At 45.7% G+C, this 23,976-nt stretch overlaps 1 protein-coding gene across 1 annotated transcript in view; it reads right to left on the bottom strand.

Moving 5' to 3' along the window:
- Window positions 1-22,463, bottom strand: part of LOC119436396 (uncharacterized) — a 321,501-nt gene extending 299,038 nt beyond the window's left edge. The window contains exon 1 of the mRNA XM_037703235.2: window positions 21,971-22,463. Coding sequence (XP_037559163.1) covers window positions 21,971-22,072 — 102 coding nt within the window. The 5' untranslated portion in view covers window positions 22,073-22,463. The remainder of the gene's footprint in view (window positions 1-21,970) is intronic.
- Between the last annotated feature and the right edge of the window lie 1,513 nt (window positions 22,464-23,976).

Raw genomic sequence — 23,976 nt, 5'->3', positions numbered from 1 at the left:
CGGGTTCGAGACGACGATGGATTACGGCTTTGTCCCATGCACAACGGTTACTTCGAACCGAATTGTTCCATCTCGTGAGTTTTTTTTTTTTTTTTTCATCTTTTTCTCTCCATGCCGGTGCAGACGTCCGAACAGCTGCAGGACGAAAGAAAGAAACATTTCTGTTCTGAGCTAAAAGCTGCGGCCTTTCTTTTCCACTTACATTCGCCTCTTGTGATAATTATACACGCTGAACTATAGTAGAGAACTGTAAACGTCGCAGTGGAACGAGACTAGCATAGTACTATATTGTAATCAGTCAGTCCCAAAAGAGAGTGGGTTGCGCGTAGCAACCGATCGCTGAAGCCGTAGCCCTAAAGAAGTAAGCGCCGACCCCTTGTAAGCTTGGGGCAATTCTGACAACCTGCAGTTAAGGTGAACGATTATTTCTGGAGTACGACAACGCCCGTGGAAGTTTCCTAGATGTACAAAGTTCTTCCTGACAGTTGCAGAAAGAAAAATGCTTCGTAATGCTTGACACACAGACAAATATGTATCATGCCTTGGCACACCTCTATCCCTGTAGCTTCCAGTTTTTTTTTTCTGATGCTATTGCGATCGAATACGTGGCTGATATGCACTATCATTCACGCTCCATACCGGAGTGGTAGCAACAGCTCATCCTCTGCCCGGCGCTTTCCATTACGCTGTCCTCATGCCGCCGATGTTGCGCGAAGACAGGTTCAGGTCACAATCAAAGAGCGCGCAGCAAAAGAGAACGCTACGCCGGGATTGTTCCAGAAAATCCGAGTTATCGACGTTAATGTATGTCATGAAAATAGGCACCCAAAGCATGCACATGCACTACAAATGAAGGTCACTGGGACTGAAAGTTGGGCGAATTTGCGCGCTTACCTAAAAAGCACGAAATCGAATAGCAGGGAACGAAACGGACACGACACAGAAGCTGAATCAAACAATCTTTAATTCTCCGTGAATATGTAAACGGTCTATAGACACCTCTTACACAGCACTGGCCACGCAGTAGTCCTCATTGTTCTTGCAGTCACGCCGACGAATGAGCACCCACATCATACTGCAAGGCGCCGACTGTGGGGATAGTTTAATAATAACGACCGATAATTCAGTCTGAGACAGATAATGCGCCCATCGCCAATATATACCAATTAAATAAGAAAGGAGGGGGAGGAGACAGGGAGGCCTTACGGAGGCACCCGCCGCTGCGGCTCAGTGGCTATGGCGCTCTGTGGCGGAGCACGAGGTCGCGGGTCCGATTCCCGGGCGCGACGACTCCTTTACGTTATTAGGTGATCAATGAACGATAGCATAGCGGTGTGTTGCATCGCAGTAGGAGGAAGGAGACATTAGGCCTACTCTTTAACGTCTTTAACGCCTGAGCATTCGCCCCCTTCAGCGTAATGCGCCAAAAACTTTTTCATGGGGGTAAGTGTAAGCGGGGTTCCTTGCTGTACAATGGAATCTACGTAGATGTGGAGCGAGGTCGAGTTGTGGTTATCCACAACACGAAGAAATCGAAGATAGTGTTTCACTCGACCCACGACGAGTGTCTCCCACTAAAATAACTCCGTTTCCTAAGATATGGCTCGCCAAAACCTGGACCATAAAACGGTGCGGAATCATCCCTTGATCTCGACACGAGAAGGAATAGCACTGTTCCTAGCTGCAGGCGGCAAATACTTCCGGGAATTTCTGCGTTCCAGGGCCACGTGTAAGTGTTAGACGGTGGACACTCTGCGAATATAGCCTAACATATATAGATGAATGTGAAGTGCGCATCTCTTTCACACACAAATTGCGTGGTTTAAACCGCGTTTAACTTAGCGTATTGATGCTCCTTTAAAGCAGAGACAAGCTCTGTTAGTCAAAATGCGCTAACAACATTTGGACTGCTCTATACTGAGGCACTAGTCCATCACAATTATTCGCCATTGTGTTCAACATTTCTCTACCTTCATCCAAAGGGGTAACGCGTTTACGTGGTCCTCGTTTCAGCCACTCACTCGCTCTCCTCATGAGGCCCGTTCTTTGTCTTATCTTCTGTCTCTATCCACTTTCTTTCGTTGCCTACGTTACATTTTACTCTTGCAAAGATAAAGCTTTAACTGGGGGCCAACTCCGATTTCCTTTTCTAATGCATGTCGCGAAAATGGCAGTAGCCCCGGAGGCTCTTGCGTCGAAGTGGGCCGCCGCTCTGCGCAGCTCCAACCTCAAGACACAAGAATGGGCAGTGCAGCGGGCCCGGGAGGCGGCGACGAGGCAACGCCTCGAAGTCGGGATCGAACCCGCGCCCTCCGCGTGGGAGCCGGATACCCTACCACTGAGCCACGCAAGTGCTTGCTATCGGGCCGCGGAAAATACCCTAAGGCAAACGCAGGGTGAGACGACTCGAGCCTCCGCCAGTATGGTGGCGCCATCTAGGTAAGATGCCTGCAAACGCCGCGTCCGCAGGCGCAGACGACGATATGCGATTCAGACGAGGCGCGCGATCAACGCGCTCACGACCTGCCGAGCCTCCGCCAGTATGGTGGCGCCATCTAGTTAATGTGCCTGCAAAGGCGGCGCGCCCGACATGTAAGTTGCAGTTCTAAGGCTTCATCGGGCTCAGCAGACTGCTGTGCAGAGAGCATTACAAGGCGCAGCTCGCTGTCAACGCCGCGCGGACAGTTCATATCGTTCTCGTCAAAACGAGGCGAACAGACTGCCGCGAAGACCTTGTTGTGCGTGGGGCCCAAATTGGAGCTACTCTTGAGCCGCTCCACCTGCTTACGCTGTGACTGTGCTGCGTGTGCCGCGCAGGCCTGTCACTTTTTCACCAGACACCGCTAGCTAAGCAAGGGGAAGCCGACCAATCGGAGACGCTGGCACCACGCTCCTCACCCGGTTATCTACTTTCACTGCTTTTCCATGTCTGCGCGCGCATCGCCTCTCGTCAGCCAGTTAGAAAAAAACTGTAAAGGTAGGCAACGGTATTCGCATTGAAAACGAACAAAAATGACTTGCTATAAACGAGGTAAGCGTTTGGACTGTTCAAACCCCGCTGCAGGTCACCGGGAGGAGGAGGAAATAAGAGAAAGGCAGAGGCAGGGAGGTTAACCAGGATAACGTCCGGTTGGCTACCCTACACCGGGGGAATGGGAAGAGGGAACACAAAGATGACAGGGAGAGAGAGGAGGGAAGGAAAGAAGAGAAATGAGCGGTTAGTTCGCTGACGCGTGTGTTAGTGCACTAATAGTCACAGACGTTGACACAAGCCCGTCGTCCTCAAGAAGCACAAAAGTGCCTTCACCGCTTTATGGGCCGACGAGCGATGGGGGCGGTGTTCCAGCAGCACCTGCACGGAAAGCGTCCGATCGCCCAGTTTTTTTAGCGCGTTAGCAAGATCTTGTCTTTCTTGAGCATATCGTGGACAGTGGCACAGCAGGTGGTCAATAGTTTCGTCGGTGCCGCAGACCTCGCATGCTGCACTGTCGGTCACTCCAATTAATGTAGAGTATGCCTTTGTGAAGGCAACTCCTAAGCAAAGGCGACAGAGTAGCGAAGCTTCACGTCGAGGAAGTCCGAATGGAGGTCGGAATTGCAGTGACGGGTTTAATTGATGCAGTCGTGTTAATCGTAAGTTTGGCGAGTTCCACTCGGTCAGTGAGAGACTGCGTGCGAGGTGTCGAAGCTGCCTTGCGGCGTCTGTCCTCGAAAGTGGAATTGGAACGCGGAGCTCTTCTTGGTGTGATGTGCGAGCAGCGTTATCTGCGGAATCATTGCCACTGATTCCACAATGACCAGGTACCCATTGAAATACAACCTCGTGGCCTTTTTGTTGGACGTGATGGTGAAGTTTCACTGTTTCGTATGTCAACTGTTCATGACAGCCGCGTCGGAGAACTGACTGCACGCACTGTAATGCCGGTTTTGAGTCTGAAAACACAGCCCATTTTGTAGGTCTTTCAGAGTCAATGAATTCTAGTGCACGACGCAGAGCCGTTAGTTCTGCTGCCGTTGAGGTCGTGACATGCGATGTCTTGAACCGCAGTGTTATTCCTCGCGTTGGTATAACTACCGCACCACCAGAACTGGACGACGTAGTCGATCCATCGGTATAGATGTGCACGTGGTTGCTGTACTTTTCATGCAAGAGGAGTAAGCTCAGTTGTTTTAGAGCAGGGGCCGGTACATCTGATTTCTTCTGTAGTCCTGGAATCGTTATATGTACTTGTGGACGGCTCAAACACCACGGAGGAAGCACTGGCTTGGCCGCAGGTGCGTACCCTGAAGTAAACGATGCACGATGTGCACTGACAGTAGCGCTAAATGTCGAGCAGGTCCTTTCAGCAGTGAGGCTCGCCAGGTGGTGAGATGGGGTCCTAGCATAGTGTCTGAGATGCGTATGCATTGTCTCAACGGCAATGTGCGTCGTGATTGGGTAATCCTGGGCAATGGCAATGGTTTCAGACGTTGACGCACTGCGTGGTAGGCCAAGACATATCTTAAGGGCTTGGGCTTGAATGCTTTGAATCATGCGGAGGTTAGTCTTGCAGGTGTTGGATATTGCAGGCAGGCTGTACCGAAGGAATCCAACGAACAGCACCATGTACAGCTGTAACATACCGTGTATGGATACTCCCCAACTTTTTCCTGCAAGGAACCTGAACAGGTGACAGATAGCAGACAGCCGCTTTTTCACGTAATTCACGTGCGGAGTCCAAGGAACCTGTGACCAGGGGTCCCCTGCTTGCGTCGGCAGTTACGTAAATTTAACGTCAGGAGATTGGAATAAAATCAGAATGGAATAATTTTACCTTAGAGGGCCTCAGTTCTGTAAACTGCATCTGTTGGAGCATCTAAAGCGGATGAAAGTAGTATTTGAGTTTACAGCTTACGTGAAATTGTTATAGTGCCTACGAGGGCCGTGAAGAAATTCTAATGGCAAATTACCGCAACTGTAGAGAGCGACGTATAATACAGAAATTCTATCCGCTTTATATGTCTTAATAGGTACAGTCGAAAGAATTGTGACGTCGTTGTTTATTACTGAGTTATACAGTTGAAAACTTGGTGCGTGAGTTTCTTTCAAGCTTGCAATTTTGAACAACTTTTCTGAAAATAAATACTGACGGCCTAACTGAAAAGTCCGCCTTACTACAGTCACTAGATTTTAACTGTATCTCAAAAATGCAAGAAACCTCATCAAATTGGGCGCAACGGTTGCCGAACAAAACTATTTCTCCGTTCCCGTGTATTCAGATATAGGAGCTCCCGAGGTAAAGCTGCCTCTTAAAGCGGCCTACTATTGACCGAGAGAAAGTTACAGACGCCGCGCTTCTTTTATTATTTTTCAAATATATTATGTATGTTTAAAGGCATCTTCGTGGCAGTAAGTGGCGCCGGCTACTCCTCTAGGGCGCCTCCTCGCCCGTTCGAGAGAATTCAGCCACCCTACTCTTCTCTGATTTCATAACTGTGCACAAAACGACGTAAATGTTACAAGCAAGACTGAGAAAAGAATGTAGTAACATTAGTTACCCGCCGCGGTGGCTCAGTCAGCTAAGGCGTTGCGCTGCTGAGCCCGAGGCCGCGGAATCGAATCCCGGCCGCGGCGGCCGCATTTCGATGGAGGCGAAATGCAAAAACGCCCGTGTGCATGCTTACGTTGTAGTGCACGTTAAAGAACCCCAGGTGGTAAAAATTAATCGGGATCCCTCCACTACGGCGTGCCTCATAATCAGAACTGGTTTTAGCACGTAAAACCCCAGAAAGAAGAAGTAACATTAGTTCTGAAGTTTACAAAAACCTATATTCCTAGGTAACGCACAAAACACGTGATTCATGAGGGCCAAATTCCAAATACAGAATTTGCACACACGGACGCATAAGCTGCGAAAACAAGAGGAAAAACATATTTTGTGGGATTCTATATAGAAGTGCACCCACATACACAACGTTTCATCGAGATGGAAGGTACAACAATTCGGGGGCGAATTCACAAAGCTTTTCATTCGTAAGTGAGTTGGCCGGCCGCCTTCACTATAATTATATGTCCAGCATCTGGATTTCTGTGAAATCTCTTTTTTGCAAACATTGCTAGCGTAACTTTTTGTGAACACGGGCCCAGATTTAGTAACTTTCATATATCGTTATTCTTCAAGGAGCTGTACGATTGCGTGTGTAAAACTGCGTTGCGCGTTTGCTGATGACCACGCACCCAATATGTTTCCTAACAATATTGGCCTTCTATCCGGGGCATGTAGTTTTGGTGAAAGCCACTTATAACAAATATCATACTTTTTTTCAGTGTAAAATATGGTCTTTCTGGTTTGTGTCTTCATCAGCGTATTCACATTAACACAAAGCGCTGTCACTTTTTTCTACACTATACCAGAAGCAATTCGTATACGCTGTGCCAAGCCTAGACTGACTATTATTGTTTTAATGCTAATGCTCATCAGCATAATGAACTGTATGCTGGGGTCTATCGCATATAAATTGGAGCTTTCAGCACCATTTACGAACCAAGTATTACTGGACATTCGGCCACAGTGTTTCACAAGCAACGCGCATCCTTTGGCACTAGCGGCTGTATAGCGATGATACAATACTTTTGGTGCACCCCAGGCGCCTTGTCACCAGCAGTGACAGCCCCTCTAATGCCTCAAAGACTTGAGGTCTATTAGAATATGATGTCAGGATAAAGACCATCATCTATACTGTCAGCCGTTTGTGTTCCATATAATGTCTTGTTAACCTTCCCCATGCTCAGCAATGAATCTTGCGAATCACTCAGAATTCCCCATTGAAGAGATCCCGAGTTATTATCCTCCGGGCACTAACCAGTTTGGTCTTTCAAATAAAATGTATTCCCTCACTCAATATCTCCAAGGCATTCAACCAGCCGCTTTGTTGAAACAACAATTCATAGACTTCGGCTTCCATGCTAAGAGCGTCTTCTATAAGATAGGAAAACTGACAGCGCTGACATACTCCTGTGAAGAGGCTGATGAAGACATAGAGCATCTTGTATACTGTAGGCGTGATCGGCATCCTCATGCATGCGTTCGCACTGCTGGTGGCTCTCTCGCCCTTCTTTCTTTCTTTCTCTCTTTCTTTCTTTCTTTTCATCCCTTAACCTCCATCCGTCTGTACATGGTAGGAACCCATCGCGCGTCTGGCTGACTTTCCTTTCTTTTCGCTCCTCCTTGGCTTATTTTTCATAGTAAAAAAAATATAATACTCACCGTAAGAGGCTTTCGACAAAGCTAAATGCTTTGAGTAGGCGACCACTATTATTAGGAAAGATCTTGGATCCCTGGCCATCAGAAGAAATGTAACACTGTGCTGCACGCGTAAAAGTACTGTTTCTGGAGGAATGCGGAGCATCAAAAGGTTACTAAATCTGATTACGGTATACGTTTCACCTCGTTCTTACTGTTTTCTTGTGGAATCGTAGATAATCTTGTTCCCGTGGCTCTTGTGTTCGAGAGCGTTGAGCATGGAATGTGGCACTCAAGAGTAACCTCATTCGCACCTGCCCAGGAACGCTTATATTTTGTAAGCTCCCTGAAATATAAATTTTTCTACGTCAACCGTAGAACTAACGTCACTGTATTTTTCTCATCGTTGCTTCTATTATGATCACCGTTTTTAGCCCAACTACCATGTCAGATCAGTGTTTAACCGGCGCCACCTACATATATATATATATTGTTTTCTTAATTACCGCCAGCCGTAGATCGCCCCTGCTGTCACGCGAACGAAAAATTTGTGAAGCAAGCAGTGTGCTTCCAGCTGCTTCAGCAAAGAGACCACTCGCAACGAAAAGGAAAACGAGAGGGTGACGTAGCTTATTTTAAGCCACGGGCAGAAGGAAACGGTTAAAAATAGCTAGCATACCGATTTTCTTTTTCTTTCTCTCTTTCTTTATTTTCCCCTTTTCATTTTTATCTTATTTTACGTTTTATTTCATTTTATTATTTTTTACAGGCAAGTGTCCAGTTGTCCTACATGTCAGCCTAATTAGAAATGCATTCGTCGGCTGTAAAGACCCCTCGATTCTCGATACGCCATCCTCGTCCATCGCATTACCGCCTGACTCCAGGGATATTATCAGCGGACGATGATGATATGGCTTAAAAGCGAGGGGCAGCGACGAAAAGATACGCGCATGTTGGCTCCGGCTTGTTTAGTAAGTGGGTTGGAGGGTTAGTGCAGTGGAGGCAACTATTCGGCGCATACTCGCGCCAATAAAAACACTTCAAAACCATTGCGATATTGATCACTGAAACAACGACCGCATTCAAATTACGCATTGCCCGTGCAGCTCCACAAAATCAATTCGTCTTTTAGAGAGCGCTTGTATATATGCAAGAATGAGAAACACGCGCCGTCAAGGTTGTTTTCTTGGCTGACGCAGATTCGAGTGCGGCTCTCAGCAGCGACAACAAAACTGGCGCGAGCATGCGCGAAAGAAAGGCACAAATAAGAACGAAAAACCACGCACGCGGAAAGCATATTTGTGGTTTCAAAGCGACGTGTTTCGTGCACATAAGGAGCAGAGGCCAGATTAACAAAGCTTTTTCTTTTTTGTAAGTTCGCTTTGCCATTGGCTGCCCGCCTTCGCTAATGGATGTCTGGCATCCGGATTGGCTAAAATTCTTTCGTAGGAAAAATTCTAGCGTAAGAAGTGTTTGTGAATTCGGGCCCAGATTCGGACACAATTCTGTGGAGGAGGAGCCGAGATATTTCTCTGCGGATTATTATCGCCATTCACGCCACAATCAATAACATACGCGCGAAAATTTTTCAAACAATACAACTGTATACATAACCACGAAATCATAACAGCAAAATCTGTTTCCGACTATTCTTTTCTTTATTTCTTTTTTTTTTTTGAGCAAATAACCCTGAAGAACATCGAATGGTATAAAAACAAGAAATCTGTCATTTGGTTAAACACCGAGAAGACCCGTTTTCGTGCGCTTTCTGCCTTCGGATATTTCATACCAATGTGTGTTATGCAACACCGGGCTGTCGTTCATTTCAACTTAAGAGAGCAACGAACAGAGCCCTTATCTAAGAACAAAAAACTAGTTCGAAAAGATGAGGACAGGAACACCGTACACAGTCACTCGTCATGAGCACTGTGCTCTTGCTGACGCCGGTCCGCGGTATGATTTATCGTCCTTCGCGACGAAGCAATAAGCCCAAGAAAAAGTGTTGCTGAATGTTTCAGTTTACTCCGAGCATGGCAGCGTTAAAGTATCTGAACTTCTAACGGCACTTATAAAATATGCGATATACTTAAAGTTTGTTACATCCACGAATATTGTATGAACAACGCTCTACATGGACAACGCACCCGTCTTACTTTCTGCGCTAGGGATAGCGAATCGAGCATCATGTGTCATACTGAAGTGTTTCTGCGTGCAAATTCATTGACGTGTAAAATTTTGTTCATTGAAAGCGAGTTTTACCGCACGCGCCCTTGTTTTTCAAAACCTCTTGCGATAGCTGATCTTGCTGTGGTAAATTAACGCGCGCAAGGAGATTGTACGCATTGCTACTTTCATCAGATGTCTCTTCAGAATGCGCAAATATCTTCCAAAACACAGTTGATTACGCTCAAGCAACTGAAGTTGATTTACCGTGAAACTACAGATAGGTGCACTTCGAAAAAAATTCTGACCAGCGATTGCTCTGCCGACGCTGACCTCAGCAGCAAACTCTCACAGCTGACAGCACCATCTTGTGAAGAGAAAGTTATTTGCGATGCACTCAACGTCGCTCTCGTCCGCTACCTGCAGTGACCTCTGATATACACGCCAAGACGTCACCGCTCTACGACAATGTGTGGGGCGCAACGCCGTGCACAAATTATCGTGCGCGAATGTTTTTGCGATCGCGTTGTGGTTGTATTGCGTCCCGCCCTAAAGCGCACATTGTCGCAGGGACATCCCATCGAGCAAATTAATGCTTTGAACGTGCAAATGCTTATTCGATTATCTTCCGCGCGTATTGCCGAGATTTATTATAAGAGAAAAGCTGGAAAAATGGCTTCAACGACTGTGTTCTAGCCAGCTATATACTGAACACTGGAGAACACAGGGAGGGGGGAAAACTGGACATCATAAGGAGAGAAAAGTGTACATACCCACTAATAATACAAATGAAAAAAAATGGGAACACTTATTACAGTGGCTTATCCAGTTCACTTTCTCTCAAAAAGGCGTTTTGCCGACGTTCGTATGTAACTTGGAATGTGTTAATGTGTAGAAATGATGAAACCGTCATATGTCAAGAGCTCTTCTATAGCAGGTCTGTGTGCTTTAGAGATGCCTATAAGGTGATTATTTATACAGACAGCCATTATTCTGTTATTTATCGCTCGATTACTCAGAAGAGAGATGCGCTCACCGGTACTACTTTGGAGCTCGAAAGGTACTGATAATAAGCCGGTTTACTTGCGGTTGGGCTGTCGGCGACACGAGCAATGCAGTGGTGGTAGTAGGCAGAGCTTTCTTTTCCTTGGCCGACAAAAGATTTGATGATGACGACAATGACCATATATATGAGCGCCATCGCCGCCGACGTAACGGAATGCGCAGACGGACACAGTTAAGCAAGTTTCGAGCTCTTTTAACAGGGGCGCCGTAAACGTTGCTACGCTATAACGTGATCTAAGACCAGATGCCGGCCAATCGTCATGCAGGACATATTATAGAATGCAGCCGGCCAATGGCAAACAGCCATTTACGAACTGAAAGCTTTGTAAATTCTGTCCGAATGATGGGGCCGAATTCACAAAGCTTTTTTGTTCGTAAGAGCTGCTTTCCAGTGGCCGTCCGCCTTCTAGAATAATATGCCCAGCGTCATGACTGGCTCGCATTTGCTCTTACGGACAATTCTAGCGTAACAATTTTTTCTCCAAACAGAAAGTTCTTACGCATGTTAAGTTCGTAAGAACAAAAACAGTCCAATATTGGTAGTGAGCATATTATTAGCGGAAGCAACCGACCAATCAAAAGAAGTTCTTACGAACAAAAAATTCAGAGCCCTTCCCCTGTCAAGAAAATGGGGGTAAGTGAAGCTTGTGGCAAGACGACACTGTCGCAGGCGTTTCGCTTCGTTTGCCCTAAACTCTGGGTCGGTGGCTCTTGGCTGACGTTTGGCCTCAACATCGCGCTCCCGCAACTCGGGGTCCGCGGCTCTTCGTTGATGTTTCGCCTGTGCTTCGGAAGCCCTCACGCTAGAATTGGACGACAAGCTTCGCTTACCCCCATTTTCTCGACAGCGGAAGGGCTGGTCATTTTGTCTCTTTGGGTCCCACGTGTGACATGAGTAGCTAAATGGCGCGTTACAGGTCCCCGAGCTCACAGGGGTATGTGCCATTGAGCGTGGTCCCTTTTCGACCCACATGACAGGGGGTATGTGCCATCGAGCTTGGTCCCTTTTCGACCCACATGACAGGGGGTATGTGCCATCGAGCTTGGACCCTTTTTTCACTATCACCAGGATCGGCCCACTTTTCAGCGTGACACCACCACAGCCGACACTTGTGAGCCTATAAATCTTCCCTTAAAAAGCTTTGTGAATTCGGCCCCAGGGGCCGAGTTTACAATGTATGCTTTTGTAACTACTCTTTGCCATTGGCCAGTCGCCTTCGCTAATAATATGTCCAGCGTCAGGATTGGCCGGAATTTTTTCTTACGAACAATTCTAACGGAATAACTTTTTTTGTGAGTGGGGGCCCTAACTTGGGGATTTTTCCCTCTGCTACCGCGCGCTGCGCCTGCCCTTAACTTAATACTAGAAATTTCAGCGATAGCACAAATAGGGACGTCGGTCACTGTGTGCGGCCACTCGGTGAACTAGTCAGCGATGCGGCGAAGAAATAACATGCCTGTCCGGTAATCAATCTAGTGGACTCCCGTTCGCCATATCGAAGAACTACAGGTCTGCGATAACCTATCTTGCTTTGTATTTAGGATGCATTATACAAACACTTGGTTTGGAACCATGACCTGTTTTATATATAGTCTCAACATTACTTAATGTAGGCAGTACGGTTTTCCACGAAGAAAACGCACACATATTCTGTTATAAGTACTATCTGTCGACATTGTGAACCTTTCTCTATATAATCGAACCAGGTTTCACGTGCATTGCGCTTGGATGTCAGTAAAGCTTTTGATGGTGTAGGCCATGATCTATTGCTAATTAAACCTTCTAAGCTGATTTCCGTGGTTCATTTTATAGGTCACTTCTTGCGGGATTGGGCAGTTCTATAGTGACTTATCTGTAATCGAAGCTACTATTCCGTAAGGTTCAATTTTAAGTTTTTTTATCACTCGATAGCCTTGTTAATTATTTCACTTTTTATCAATTAATATATTTGTTATTATTTTAACTGATGGAGCGCTGTAGGCGATTCCAAACTATTCTATTCCAACTCTGCAATAAGCCCTCCACGAATAATCAAAAAATGTTCAGACAACCCCCAACCTCGGCTGTCTGTCACGCGACATCACGAAAACAGCGATAGCTCCCCATCTGATATGATGTGTACACTCTGATTATGCATGATTAAACCGAACAAAAGCAAAATAATTATTCCTGATTCGACGCGTTTCGCCATTAGCCCTCTGCTACTGGTCAAAAGTTTTCGGGCTGCGCCCACTTCGCCTGTCTGTCACGCGACGTCACAAAACCGCGAAAACTCACCACGTCAAAGTGACGCGTACGCGTTAAAGATGCATTAATATGCCGAAAAAAACGAATTTATTTCGGAATAGCTAAGACTGCCCCGTTTCGGAAGGAATACAAGATGGCTGCCCGCCGATCGCTCAGGCACTCGCTACTCGCACCTGCCGATGAGCATGGATTTATTTACCTATAATGAAGTTTTTCTGCGTGGCAGTAAAACGTTATCGAGCCCTTTCGGCACGTATACGACATCGCTCGGCCAACTCTTCCTTGCTGAGGATCTGTTTTAGCGGCATTCTTAACCTTCCGTTGCACGCCGCCGCGATTTTCGACCAACCATCGCAAGCTAAGTAAGGGTGAGTAAGGACCAATCGTAGATGCTGACACCACCCTCTTCATCCGGTTATCAATTTTGCTGCGCTGGCTCGGCCCCATCGAAACCCTCTCCACTTGAGCGTACTCCTCGCCTCTTGTCAGCCAATTAGATAAGAGGAGGAGGAGGAGAGAAAGAGAGAAGGCAGGGATATTAACCATAAATGCGTCTGGCAATTAGATGTTTTTCAATTAGATAAGAAAAACCGCTCAGTGTAGGCAATACTATTCGTTTTGAAAGCGAACAAAGATGACCTCTTATGAAGGAAGAGAGCATTTGATTGGGTTGTTCAGACAACGCTGCGGGTTACTGCCCGATGCTTGCGTCGGCGGTTACGTAAATTTAACGTCTGGAGATTGGAATAAAGACAGATTGGAATAGTTTTACGTTATAGCGCCCATGGTCTCGCACGCTAGCTTTAATATGCCGATGGCACTGTTATAATCTCTTCTGCTAAATACTGTTGGGGAGGCAAGGGGTATCGTTCAAAACGCATCTGCAAAATCCGCGACATGCTTTGTTACCAATTTTATTCATTCCAATAGATTTATATATCTTTATATCCCTTTAAGAAACATTCGCTTAGATCGCCTATAATTTCTGCAAACACCCGACTGTTTTCCATGAACCCGCACTCCATTGACGTATGTACGTGTGCCTCCTCCACAAAATATATTGGCCAATTTTTTTACAGCGACAGCGACCTTGCTTGGAATTCATATCTCGCTTATGTCTTTTAAGAGGCTACGCACTCTTTCATATATGCTATGCAAAATTAGATGCTATGCGCTTTCCGCAGCCGAAAAAAAAAACAGTATTACAGTCGTGCCTCGTTAATAAGAACGGTTTGGTTTCTGACCAATACTGTCCATAAAGCGAGTCGGCCATCACAAAGAATCTTGGTGGAAAACAAACGCTTATTGAGAAGGGATACTGCGGTAAATAAAGTTTGTTTCTAAGCACCGCACTCGCGCACTGAAAGTTGAAGCGCATTATTCTTGTCGCCGCTGTCTTCAAAAGCTTTCACCAGAGGAGCGCGCAGTGAAAAGACGAACGAGGTGACAAGAACGAAACGATGAGCGGTACGTCCCTGTCAGAATCATATGTGGTCTGCTTGTTTTCAGCGATGTCGGTCTTGTGGTAGCTTCCCCCTTTGCGAGTGCGCAAGATGCGCTATTTTGTCTATATAGCACGTGTCGCTTTGTAACAAAATATCTGTTCAGTGTAAACCAGCGCTGCGTCCTTGTCACCTCGCACATCTTCATCTTTCCATTCTGCGCTGGTCTACTAAAGTACAGGTTACCAACACGCCCAGTCATATATATATATACTGCAGTGTACCTTAAGGCGCGCTATGATACATCGAAGGCTTTGCTTTGATGGAATTTCCCACAACAAAGATTTTACTCGAAAAAAGTTGATTCCAACAGAACTGTGAACAGGCGCAGGGAGAACCACGAACCTACAGCACATAAGATGAAAAGCCGTTCTACTACAGCTGACATGTGCGCGAGATGCCTGCAGAACAGCTGGAAGACACTGGGGGTCACTCTTCGTTCCAGAGAGCGCGCGAGTACCGAAGCATATCACTCGAGTGTCGCGGAGGAGAAGACAGCGGCCCACCACACGCGTTTCGCCGCGATTGCATGAGGGCCTTTCGGCTCCCTCTAAATTTAGAGAATGCCCAGGCCGTTTCTGTCCATATACGAGACATGGGCTACGTAGGCTCTTACGGGTTTTGTAATTATACGCCCTGTCCATTGTTTGGACAGCGAATTCCCATATCGCTGATGCACAAATGCATTGTACAAGTTTAGTTGCCACAAAAATTGTTCATAATTCCAGTCATCCGATTTAACGAGGGTCATAATAACGAAGCACAACTGCACTCGTGCTTTAGACGACAATTTCTTTTGGTATGGAATAAATGTATACGGTAGCTGCGCTATCCGCGGGCATAACGGGTTTAGTGTAATTACCTGGACTTAATTTTCAAAATGTTTGTTACCATTTACGCCTTCAAGAGCACAATGACGTACTTAATGCGTTGCGACTGCCTAACATTAATGCTTTACTCCGGGAAATTGTTGCCTTAAAACATATCGGGTCTAGTCCATATAAGCCTCCATACATTCATGCCCGACGTCCGAGACGCAAATATATCACACCAATTTTTCACTCACACGATGTGACAAAAGAGTTAACTATCAGTTACTGCGTTCTAAAAAGTTTTACTAGCCAATATCGCCAAAGTGTTTTCAGTGTGAGCACCGTGTACAACTTAAAAAGAACATCTAAGTGGTTTTCCTTTCTTCTTGCTTCACCAAAGGACCACCCATTCTTTCTTTGAGTAATAAGTTAGCACCCATTAATATTCAGTGATGTGGATTGCTCAACCTCAGTTGATCGTCCTGTGCTCTCTGCCAGGCTCCACCCTACAAGCCCAATTCGGTTTTGTCAGGCCTAGCTGTCTGATGCACTTTGCCTCGTAATTCAATCAATGAAGATTATTATTATTATTATTATTATTATTATTATTATTATTATTATTATTATTATTATTATTATTATTATTATTATTATTATTATTATTATTATTATTATTATTATTATTATTATTATTGAACTGCTAGGCCACAGCATATGCGGGCGATTACTATGTTTTATGAACTACAACTCTGCAATCTGCAGGCGTGTGCTATGAAAAAAAATCAAAGTAAAGGTTATCAATTATGTATACCCGCGTCTAAGCAGTGTTGCCAATCTTTTATTAACGAATCTCCACATGGTACGATGTCGAGAGATATCTGCGTGTCCCCACTGAAGCTGTACCGTTTGTTTGTTTGTTTGTTTGTTTGTTTGTTTGTTTGTTTGTTTGTTTGTTTGTTTGTTTGTTTGTTTGTTTGTTTGTTTGTTTGTTTGTTTGTTTGTTTGTTTGTTTGTTTGTTTGTTTGTTTGTTTGTTTGTTTGTTTGTTTGTTTAATAAAACTCAATACAGATGGGAAGGTGTGCCGACGGCTAACCTATAAGAGGCGGTGATCCCAATACACAGTTGAGAAACACGCGCACAAATGTCACAAACACGAAAGCATACTAAGTGTCAAAAAATAATTCTAAACAAAAGAAAAAACAAACTAAACCAGGAAAAGCGACCTATATGTACCCGCGTTAAGTAAAAGTTCATGTACACTATACATAAAAGCGCTGCCAGACGACCAACACACGAATGTCATTTTTCAAGTAGTCCAGGCATCAGTCATTTCACATAGAGTTCATCATCATCATCATCAGCCTATATTTATGTCCACTGCAGGACGAAGGCCTCTCCCTGCGATCTCCAATCAACCCTGTCTTGCGATAGCTGATTCCAATTTGCGCCTGCAAATTTCCTAACTTCATCACCCCACCTAGTTTTCTGTCGTCCTCGACAGCGCTTCCCTTCTCTTGGTATCCATTCTGTAACTCTAATGGCCCACCGGTTATCCATTCTACGCATTACATAGCCAGCCCAGCTCCATTTTTTTCTCTTAATGTTTACGACAATATCAGCTTTCGCCGTTTGCTCTCTGATCCACACCGCTCTCTCCCTGTCTCTTAATGTTAGGCCTAACATTTTTCGTTCCATAGCTCTTTGTGCGGTCCTTAACTTGTTCTCGAGATTCTTTGTTAACCTCCAAGTTTCTGCCCCATATGTTAGCACCGGTAGAATGCAATGATTGTACACTTATCTTTCCAACGACAGTGGTATGCTCGCAGTCAAGATTTGGCAATGCCTACCGTATGCACTCCAATCGAATTTTATTCTTCTGTAAGTTTCCTTCTCATGATCAGGGTCCCCTGTGGGTCATTGACCTAGATAAACGTACTCCTTTACAGACTCTAGAGGCTGACTGGCGACCCTGAATTCTTGTTCCCTTGCCAGGCTATTTAACATTATCTTTGTCTTCTGCATATTCATCTTCAACCCAACTCTTACACTTTCTCGGTCAAGGTCCTCAATCGTTTGTTGTTATTCGTCCCCATTGTTGCTGAATAGCACAACGTCATCTGCAAACCGAAAGTTTCTGAGATATTCGCCGTTGATACTACTCCTAAGCCTTCCCAGTCTAAGAGCTTGAATACTTCTAAGCATGCAATGAATAGCATTGGAGATACTGTGTCTTCTTGCCTGAGCCCTTTCTTGATAGGTAACTTTCTGCTTTTATTGTGGAGAACCAAAGTAGCTGGAAAGTTTTTCTAGATATTTGCCAAGATATTCATGTGTGCCTCCTGTACTTCTTGATAACGCAATGACTCTATGACTGCTGGTACCTCTACTGAATCAAATGCATTTTCATAATTTATGAAAGCTATATAGAGATGTTGATTGTACTCCGCAGATTTCTCGATTACCTGATTGATGACATGGATATGATCCATCGTAAAATATCCCTTCCTGAAGCCAGCCTGTTCTCGAAATTCGAACATGGAAAAGATTGAGGAAGCAGTAAAATATGGACGCAGCATGAAATCAATGAGAAGAAAACTAGGACAAGGCAAGATGTATGCACTGAAAGATAAGCAGTGTAATATTATCAGCCATTTTGATGACATAGTAAAAGCAGCGGAAGAATTCTATACTGACCTGTACAGTTTCCAAAAACAGCCAAGCTACTTTCATTCGAAGTAGTGATGAACAGGATACAGAGGCTCCTTCTATAACTAGCGATGAAGTTAGAAGGGCCTTGCAAGACATGACCAGGGAAAAAGCTGCTGGAGAAGATGGAATAACAGTAGATTTAATCAAAGATGCAAGAGATGTCATGCTTGAAAAGCTTGCGGCCCTTTATAAGCAATGCCTCATGACTTCAAGTGTACCAGAGAGATGGAAGAACGCCAGCATTATACTAATCCATAAGAAGGGAGACTTTAAATAATTGAAGACCCAATAGCTTTTTCTCTTCTTTCTGGGGTTTTACGTGCCAAAACCAGTTCTGATTATGAGGCACGCCGTGGTGGAAGGCTCCGGATTAATTTTGACCACTTGGGGTTCTTTAACGTGCACTACAACGCAAGCACACAGGCGTTTTTGCATTTCGCCTCCATCGAAATGCGGCCGCCGCGGCCGGGATTCGATCCCGCGATCTCGTGCTCAGCAGCGCAACGCCTTAGCTGACTGAGCCACCCCAGCGGGTTCCCATTAGCTTGCTTTCAGTATTGTATAAAATATTCACCAAGATAATTTCTAATAGAATCAGGGCAACACTTGACTTCAGTCACCCAGGAGATAGAGTTCATAGATATCTACAACTCAAAGCATATTAATAGGATTGCTGTCTATCAGAAAATCCGGTAGGGCTGTCCTATTCACTTAAACTTAGGTAATAAGCGGAGGGAAGGTACCCTTGACATTTTATTGAATAAAATAAGGATGCTTATTGGCGGTGATGATACGTTCGAAAGGTAAGACTTTGTTCCTCTATCGCATTATAGACTTCAATAGTATAACTGCAAGAAACCTGATAGTTACAACGTTTACTAAAAACGGTCCCTACTTCAGCGACGTACACAAGAGCGCTTGCAAAGGAAATGCGGACGACGCACTTTGTGGAATACTTGGTTTGTAACTATTATTAGTCATTGTATAAGTTTTGCTGGAAAGATTCCAGGCCATCATTACGGACAGAAAAAGCTGTCGAACGTTTATGGGCCTGTATCTAAAGTTCGTGACAAAGCTTCAAAATTTAACTCAAACTCACGGGATTCATGGCCGGTGGGTTTAGCTAAAGTGTTTCTACTTTCATGCATATCCGCCACTTTTTAACATTTTCACGTGAAATTGCCCCAAAATTTACTTGTTTCTTGAAAAAACAATACAACAAAATTAAAAAATAAAATACAAGCGCAGATGTTTGCTAAAAAATAAACTCGACAAAATTGGAAGCCGTTCCATAACGTCTTCTCAATGCAACACCATTCCTACTAACTGTACTCTACGAATATTTTCAACAGGAACTTTAGTAGTTTCAGGACCCAATGCAAAATAACGTCCTATCCCCTGGCCTTGCTGTACGGTTGCATAAGAAAACAATACCCTGTTGTGCCAGTATTGCTACAGAATTTAACGGAATTCGGTACAATATAACTACATTCCTAGGTTGGTTACAAAAAGTGGGAGATCCAGTGAGAAAGCTTAACTCTGACCAGCACTATATGGGGCTTTGGTGTAGAGGTGTTTCTTTTATCGCTATTGCCTTCCTGCAAAATGCATGTTCTTTTTCGATCATTCCCCTTTAATCGGAAATGTGCTAAGTCGCCGAATCAAATTCACATTTACTCCGAACACCATGGTACAGGTCGGAACACACTTCGTCGGAGCGCGCACACCTTTGCTGAGTCCAAGGCGAAAAGCAACCCGTTACTCACTGCAGTGAGAGTGGCTGACTAGTGTATTACTCTTACCGTTCTTTCGCCTGTCCTTTTTTTCTCTTTCAAGCTTCACACTCAGCGTTATGACTTGTGCTTTCTACGGTTATATTGGGCTAAGCGAGAACGTATCCCTGCACTGTGACTCCTGTGCACATTGGAGAACTCCAGCTCGTCAAAAACAATTCGGAGCCCTTCTCGAAGGTATCCGCGTTGCTTTGAAACTATAAAACCATCTCTCTACCATGAGATCTTTTGGGCCCGTGCTTGAAGCTCTATCCGAGATGTGCTATAGTCGTAAGTAAAATTCAGTGCTGTGCGTCGCCAGAATGACGTAAAGAAAGAGAATCGCGAAAATTACAAATCATCCAGCGCTTCCAAAGGAACTCCGCGCAGATAGCTATATTTGCGCTGCTCAAGTTCCTGCGGTCTGCGGGCCTACATGATAGATTATAAAAACTCCGTCTGTTACCGCTGTATATAGTGTACGCGGTGGTTACATTGTCTGGATGCTCTTCTCTCTTTGTCTCCCTTTACGCTCTCTTTCTCTTTTTATCCCCGTACCCCGTTCCACACGGGCAGAGCAGCCAACAACTACCTCAGGTTAACCTACCCGCCCGTCTATAGATAACTTTTCTCGTATCGTAGTTTCTCTTTGTGTACAACGACCAACGGATGACAGGTGCACAAACCATTTCGTTCGTCAAAACTGGATTGTCATTGGCATGTGCCTTCGCTCTCATCTCGTTGGCTATCACGGTTGGCCGGCGCACGTTTTTTTGCTAATCATTCAGGCGCATGAACGGCCGCCGACTAACAAGTCTTTTTCATGGATGCAAAGAGCGCTTGCGTGTCCGAAGCCACTTGCACGAGGCACGTTCTGACTTCACGGGGAGAACGGGCTCGCAAAGTACAGTGTACGCATCCACACTGGGTGCCAACAAGACGCGATTGATGGAATTGGAATGACACATTTTCTTTTTCGTCATTTTCTGTCCATTCGCCTGCACCAGCCTTTACTATACTTCACTTTGCAAATATGACGCCCTGATTGCAAACCAGGTCTCTTATTCTGCAGTGCCACTCTAATGAACACATGCACGCGGATTCATTTTCCAGAAGGCGGTGAGGTCTCATGAAAATGATTGTGACATCGAACGACCGGCTCGCGAGCAAAATGCTTTATGCCCCCATCGGGCATTATTTTTTTTCTTCCCTCTTCCAGATAAACAGAAACAATTTCACAACCCTACTTCGGAATGTATCGTAGTCTTCTCACTCCATGCCTCGATTTATAACAGTTAGTTGGCTGTTCATGAAAGGCCTCGTCAAAGACATCATACCATAATTCAACGCAGCCCTATTCACCAAATATTTTTTTTCTTCATTTGTGTTTTGAGTAACGGCTGTGGTTGCAGGATCGAACTGGATTGTCGTTGGCATATGTCTTTCGGCTGAGGCGACGCAGCTGCGCATATCACTCTACCGTGTTTGGCGGAGGCGCACAGGCCACAAACAATAAGAAACGTGGTCCACGCATTTGATGCCCCTGCTTCCGGCCATCAAGTTGCAAGTTTCGGGTCCACAAAAGTTCCAGGGGCCAGCAGGTAAGTTGAGTTTACCCGTAAAGGTGTAGGCATGCACAATCACACACACACACACACACACATACACACACACACACACTCACCGAACACATACACACAAGCGCATGTAATTACACGAGCGTAGCTTACTCGTGTGATTAATTGCACTTGCGTTTGCACTGCCTTGCGCAGCATCCAGCGGCTGTCTTTGTTTTTTTTTTTTTTAGAACACATTTTTCTATTGTACCTGTGTGTGTGCTTTTTAACGCGCTTCCTATTTAATGAATTATTAGATTCTCGCTGTACTGCCACCCAACCCTTCCCCCACCTAAAGATTAATATTGTTTTATTTTTTCCTGATTTTTCCTACGACTTCGTTTCCAGCATACTGCAGTTTTATCCATTCTAACTCGGAACTGTCTTTTTTTTTTCTTTACTAATATTGTGGCAAACTCGACCTTTTTAAGGGGGCGCATTCCTTTCACCTTCATTTTCTTTCTCTGAATAGAATTACTTCACAGCTACACATATAGACCAGATCTTTTAAATGGTCTGCACTCAAGAAAACGTAGCAATTTAATTATTATTAGGAGTAGTAGTAGTAGTTAGTAGTTAATAATATTAGTTAGTAGTAGTAGCCGCAGTAGTATTCACGCGCTCTCAAGAACACTTTGAACTTTTGGATCGTGCTCACACAAATTTTGAATGAACTTCTGCCGCGTTTCCACGAAGGCATATGTAGATTTTCACTGCATTTTATGGTGAAGCGGACAGCTACAAAGTTCAATGCTCTTCTTCGTGGTAAAGACACGTGAAGTGTCCAGGCGCATTCGCTAAGCGTTACCCCGAGCACATAAGCGCGCTGCGCACCAGGACCACGCCAGCATGAGCTCACCCTGAGCATGTCGAAGCGTCTCCTCGGCGGCCTCTTGACGAACAGGTAGCCCTGCTTGACGATGTCGCCGGACGAAGAACCGCAGAAGCCCTGATCAGCCATGTGCGATTAGTAGAGATGACGGCGGGCAGCGTTTGGCGGCCGTCACTCGGAAACGCCGTTTGATGTGTGCTACGGTTGGCCAAGTCCACGCCAGAGAACGGCCGGTCTATGTACTACCTCTCGCTTTCGCTAACTACTGCCGATACACTGACTACAGCCAGCGTGCACGAAAACAAAACTTCCAGAGCCGGCGCTCCGCTGGTGGCACACGCGGAGGGGCCGACGCGCGGTCAAGCGGCAGCGTGGTGTCTCGCCGGGCGCGCGAGCGGTGGCCGGGAGGCGTGCGCGGCGAGCGACGCTCGCGGAGCCCATTTATCTACTGTGGCGGGTTCGTCGTCGCTGCCGCCACCGCCGCCGCCGGCGCTAGCGCACGCGCGCACGTTGCTCGCTCACTTTGGCCGCGCGGCTCAACCGAAACCCCCGACGCACCCTTCTCAAAGCTCCCGCGCCGGCGTGGATGCGCGGTACCCGAGACGCGCGCTCCAGGCGCGCCGACCCTGTGCGCGCGGGGAAGCGCCGCCCCGTGTTGGCGACGCGAAGGACCCGCGGCGGCTCCACTCTGCGCGGCTGGGCTGCGGCTGGTGTGTCCGCTTCTCTTGGCCGCCAAGTGTGAATCGCGAAAGGTTGCTTCTGGAGTCGTTGGCGGTGAAAATTGCGCCTCTAAAAAGGCTACAATGCACGAACAACGGTGTTCCGGGACAGAGTATTATGTATGTGTGGGATACTCATCAGGTTGTTGCCCTATTACGTTAGTGAGTGAGTGACAGAGAGGAAGTGAGTGAGTTAGTTTGATTCAACGCTTATATTCTTCCGAAGATTAGCACGATACATTAGAAAATTAAGGTACAAAGAAGGCTTTGTAGAAAGGCGATAGTTTGCTTTTATCCGAAGCTACTTTGCGGTTAGTCTGTTTTAATTTTTTTATGGTAAACCGAAATGGCTTCGTATACTATTTCTCATCTAAACAGGATGATACAACACGTAGTTTCTCTTGGTAGAAGTGAGAAAATCTCAGGCTGTAGAAATTGCATGACGTGACACACCTTCCCAATAAGTATAATTACGCGGTGAAATATATATATGCGCCACTACTTCCATTGAAGGAACCTCTGAGCTAAACGGACGGCGAAGTTCCTCTCTATAAGAGCACACCTGTCTGTCATCCCCTTTTCTCGTTCTTCCACTGCAAGACATAATGCTACCTGTCTTGCAGTGACGCACCCTTCTACGCGACTTCGCTACAGAGTGACTTCATCGTGATATATAGACATCACCCGGCTCGCGATTTTCACCCGAAACAGGTTCAATAAACAAAAACAAAAAAAAAACATTTCCAGTGACAGCGAGGACACTCAGGAAACCGAGTACTCCGCCTGCAAAGCCAAATGAAGAATACTCAAGGCATCTGATCTATATCATCATCATCAGCCTAAATTTATGTCCACTGCAGAACGAAGGCCTCTCCCTGCGATCTCCAATTACCCCTGTCTTGCGGGTAGTATTATGTCTTGCAGTGGGAAAACGAGAAAAGGTGATGACAGACTCAGGCGTGCTTTGATAGAGGGGAACTTCGCCGTACGTTTAGCTCAGAGGTTCCTTCAATGGAAGTAGTGGCGCATATATATATATATATATATATATATATATATATATCATCATCAGCAGCAGCAGCAGCAGCCTATATTTATGTCCACTGCAGGACGAAGGCCTCTCCCTGCGATCTCCAATTACCCCTGTCTTGCGCTAGCGTATTCCAACTTGCGCCTGCGAATTTCCTAACCTCATCATCCCACCTGACTTTCTGCCGTCCTCGACTGCGCTTCCCTTCTCTTGGTATCCATTCTGTAACCCTAATGGTCCACCGGTTATCCATCCTACGCATTACATGGCCTACCCAGCTCCAT

The sequence above is a fragment of the Dermacentor silvarum genome, chromosome 1 (genome assembly GCF_013339745.2).
Source record: "Dermacentor silvarum isolate Dsil-2018 chromosome 1, BIME_Dsil_1.4, whole genome shotgun sequence".
NCBI lineage: Eukaryota > Metazoa > Arthropoda > Arachnida > Ixodida > Ixodidae > Dermacentor > Dermacentor silvarum.
The sequence above is the reverse complement of the archived record's forward strand: the minus strand, read 5'-3'. Positions and strand labels throughout refer to the sequence as shown.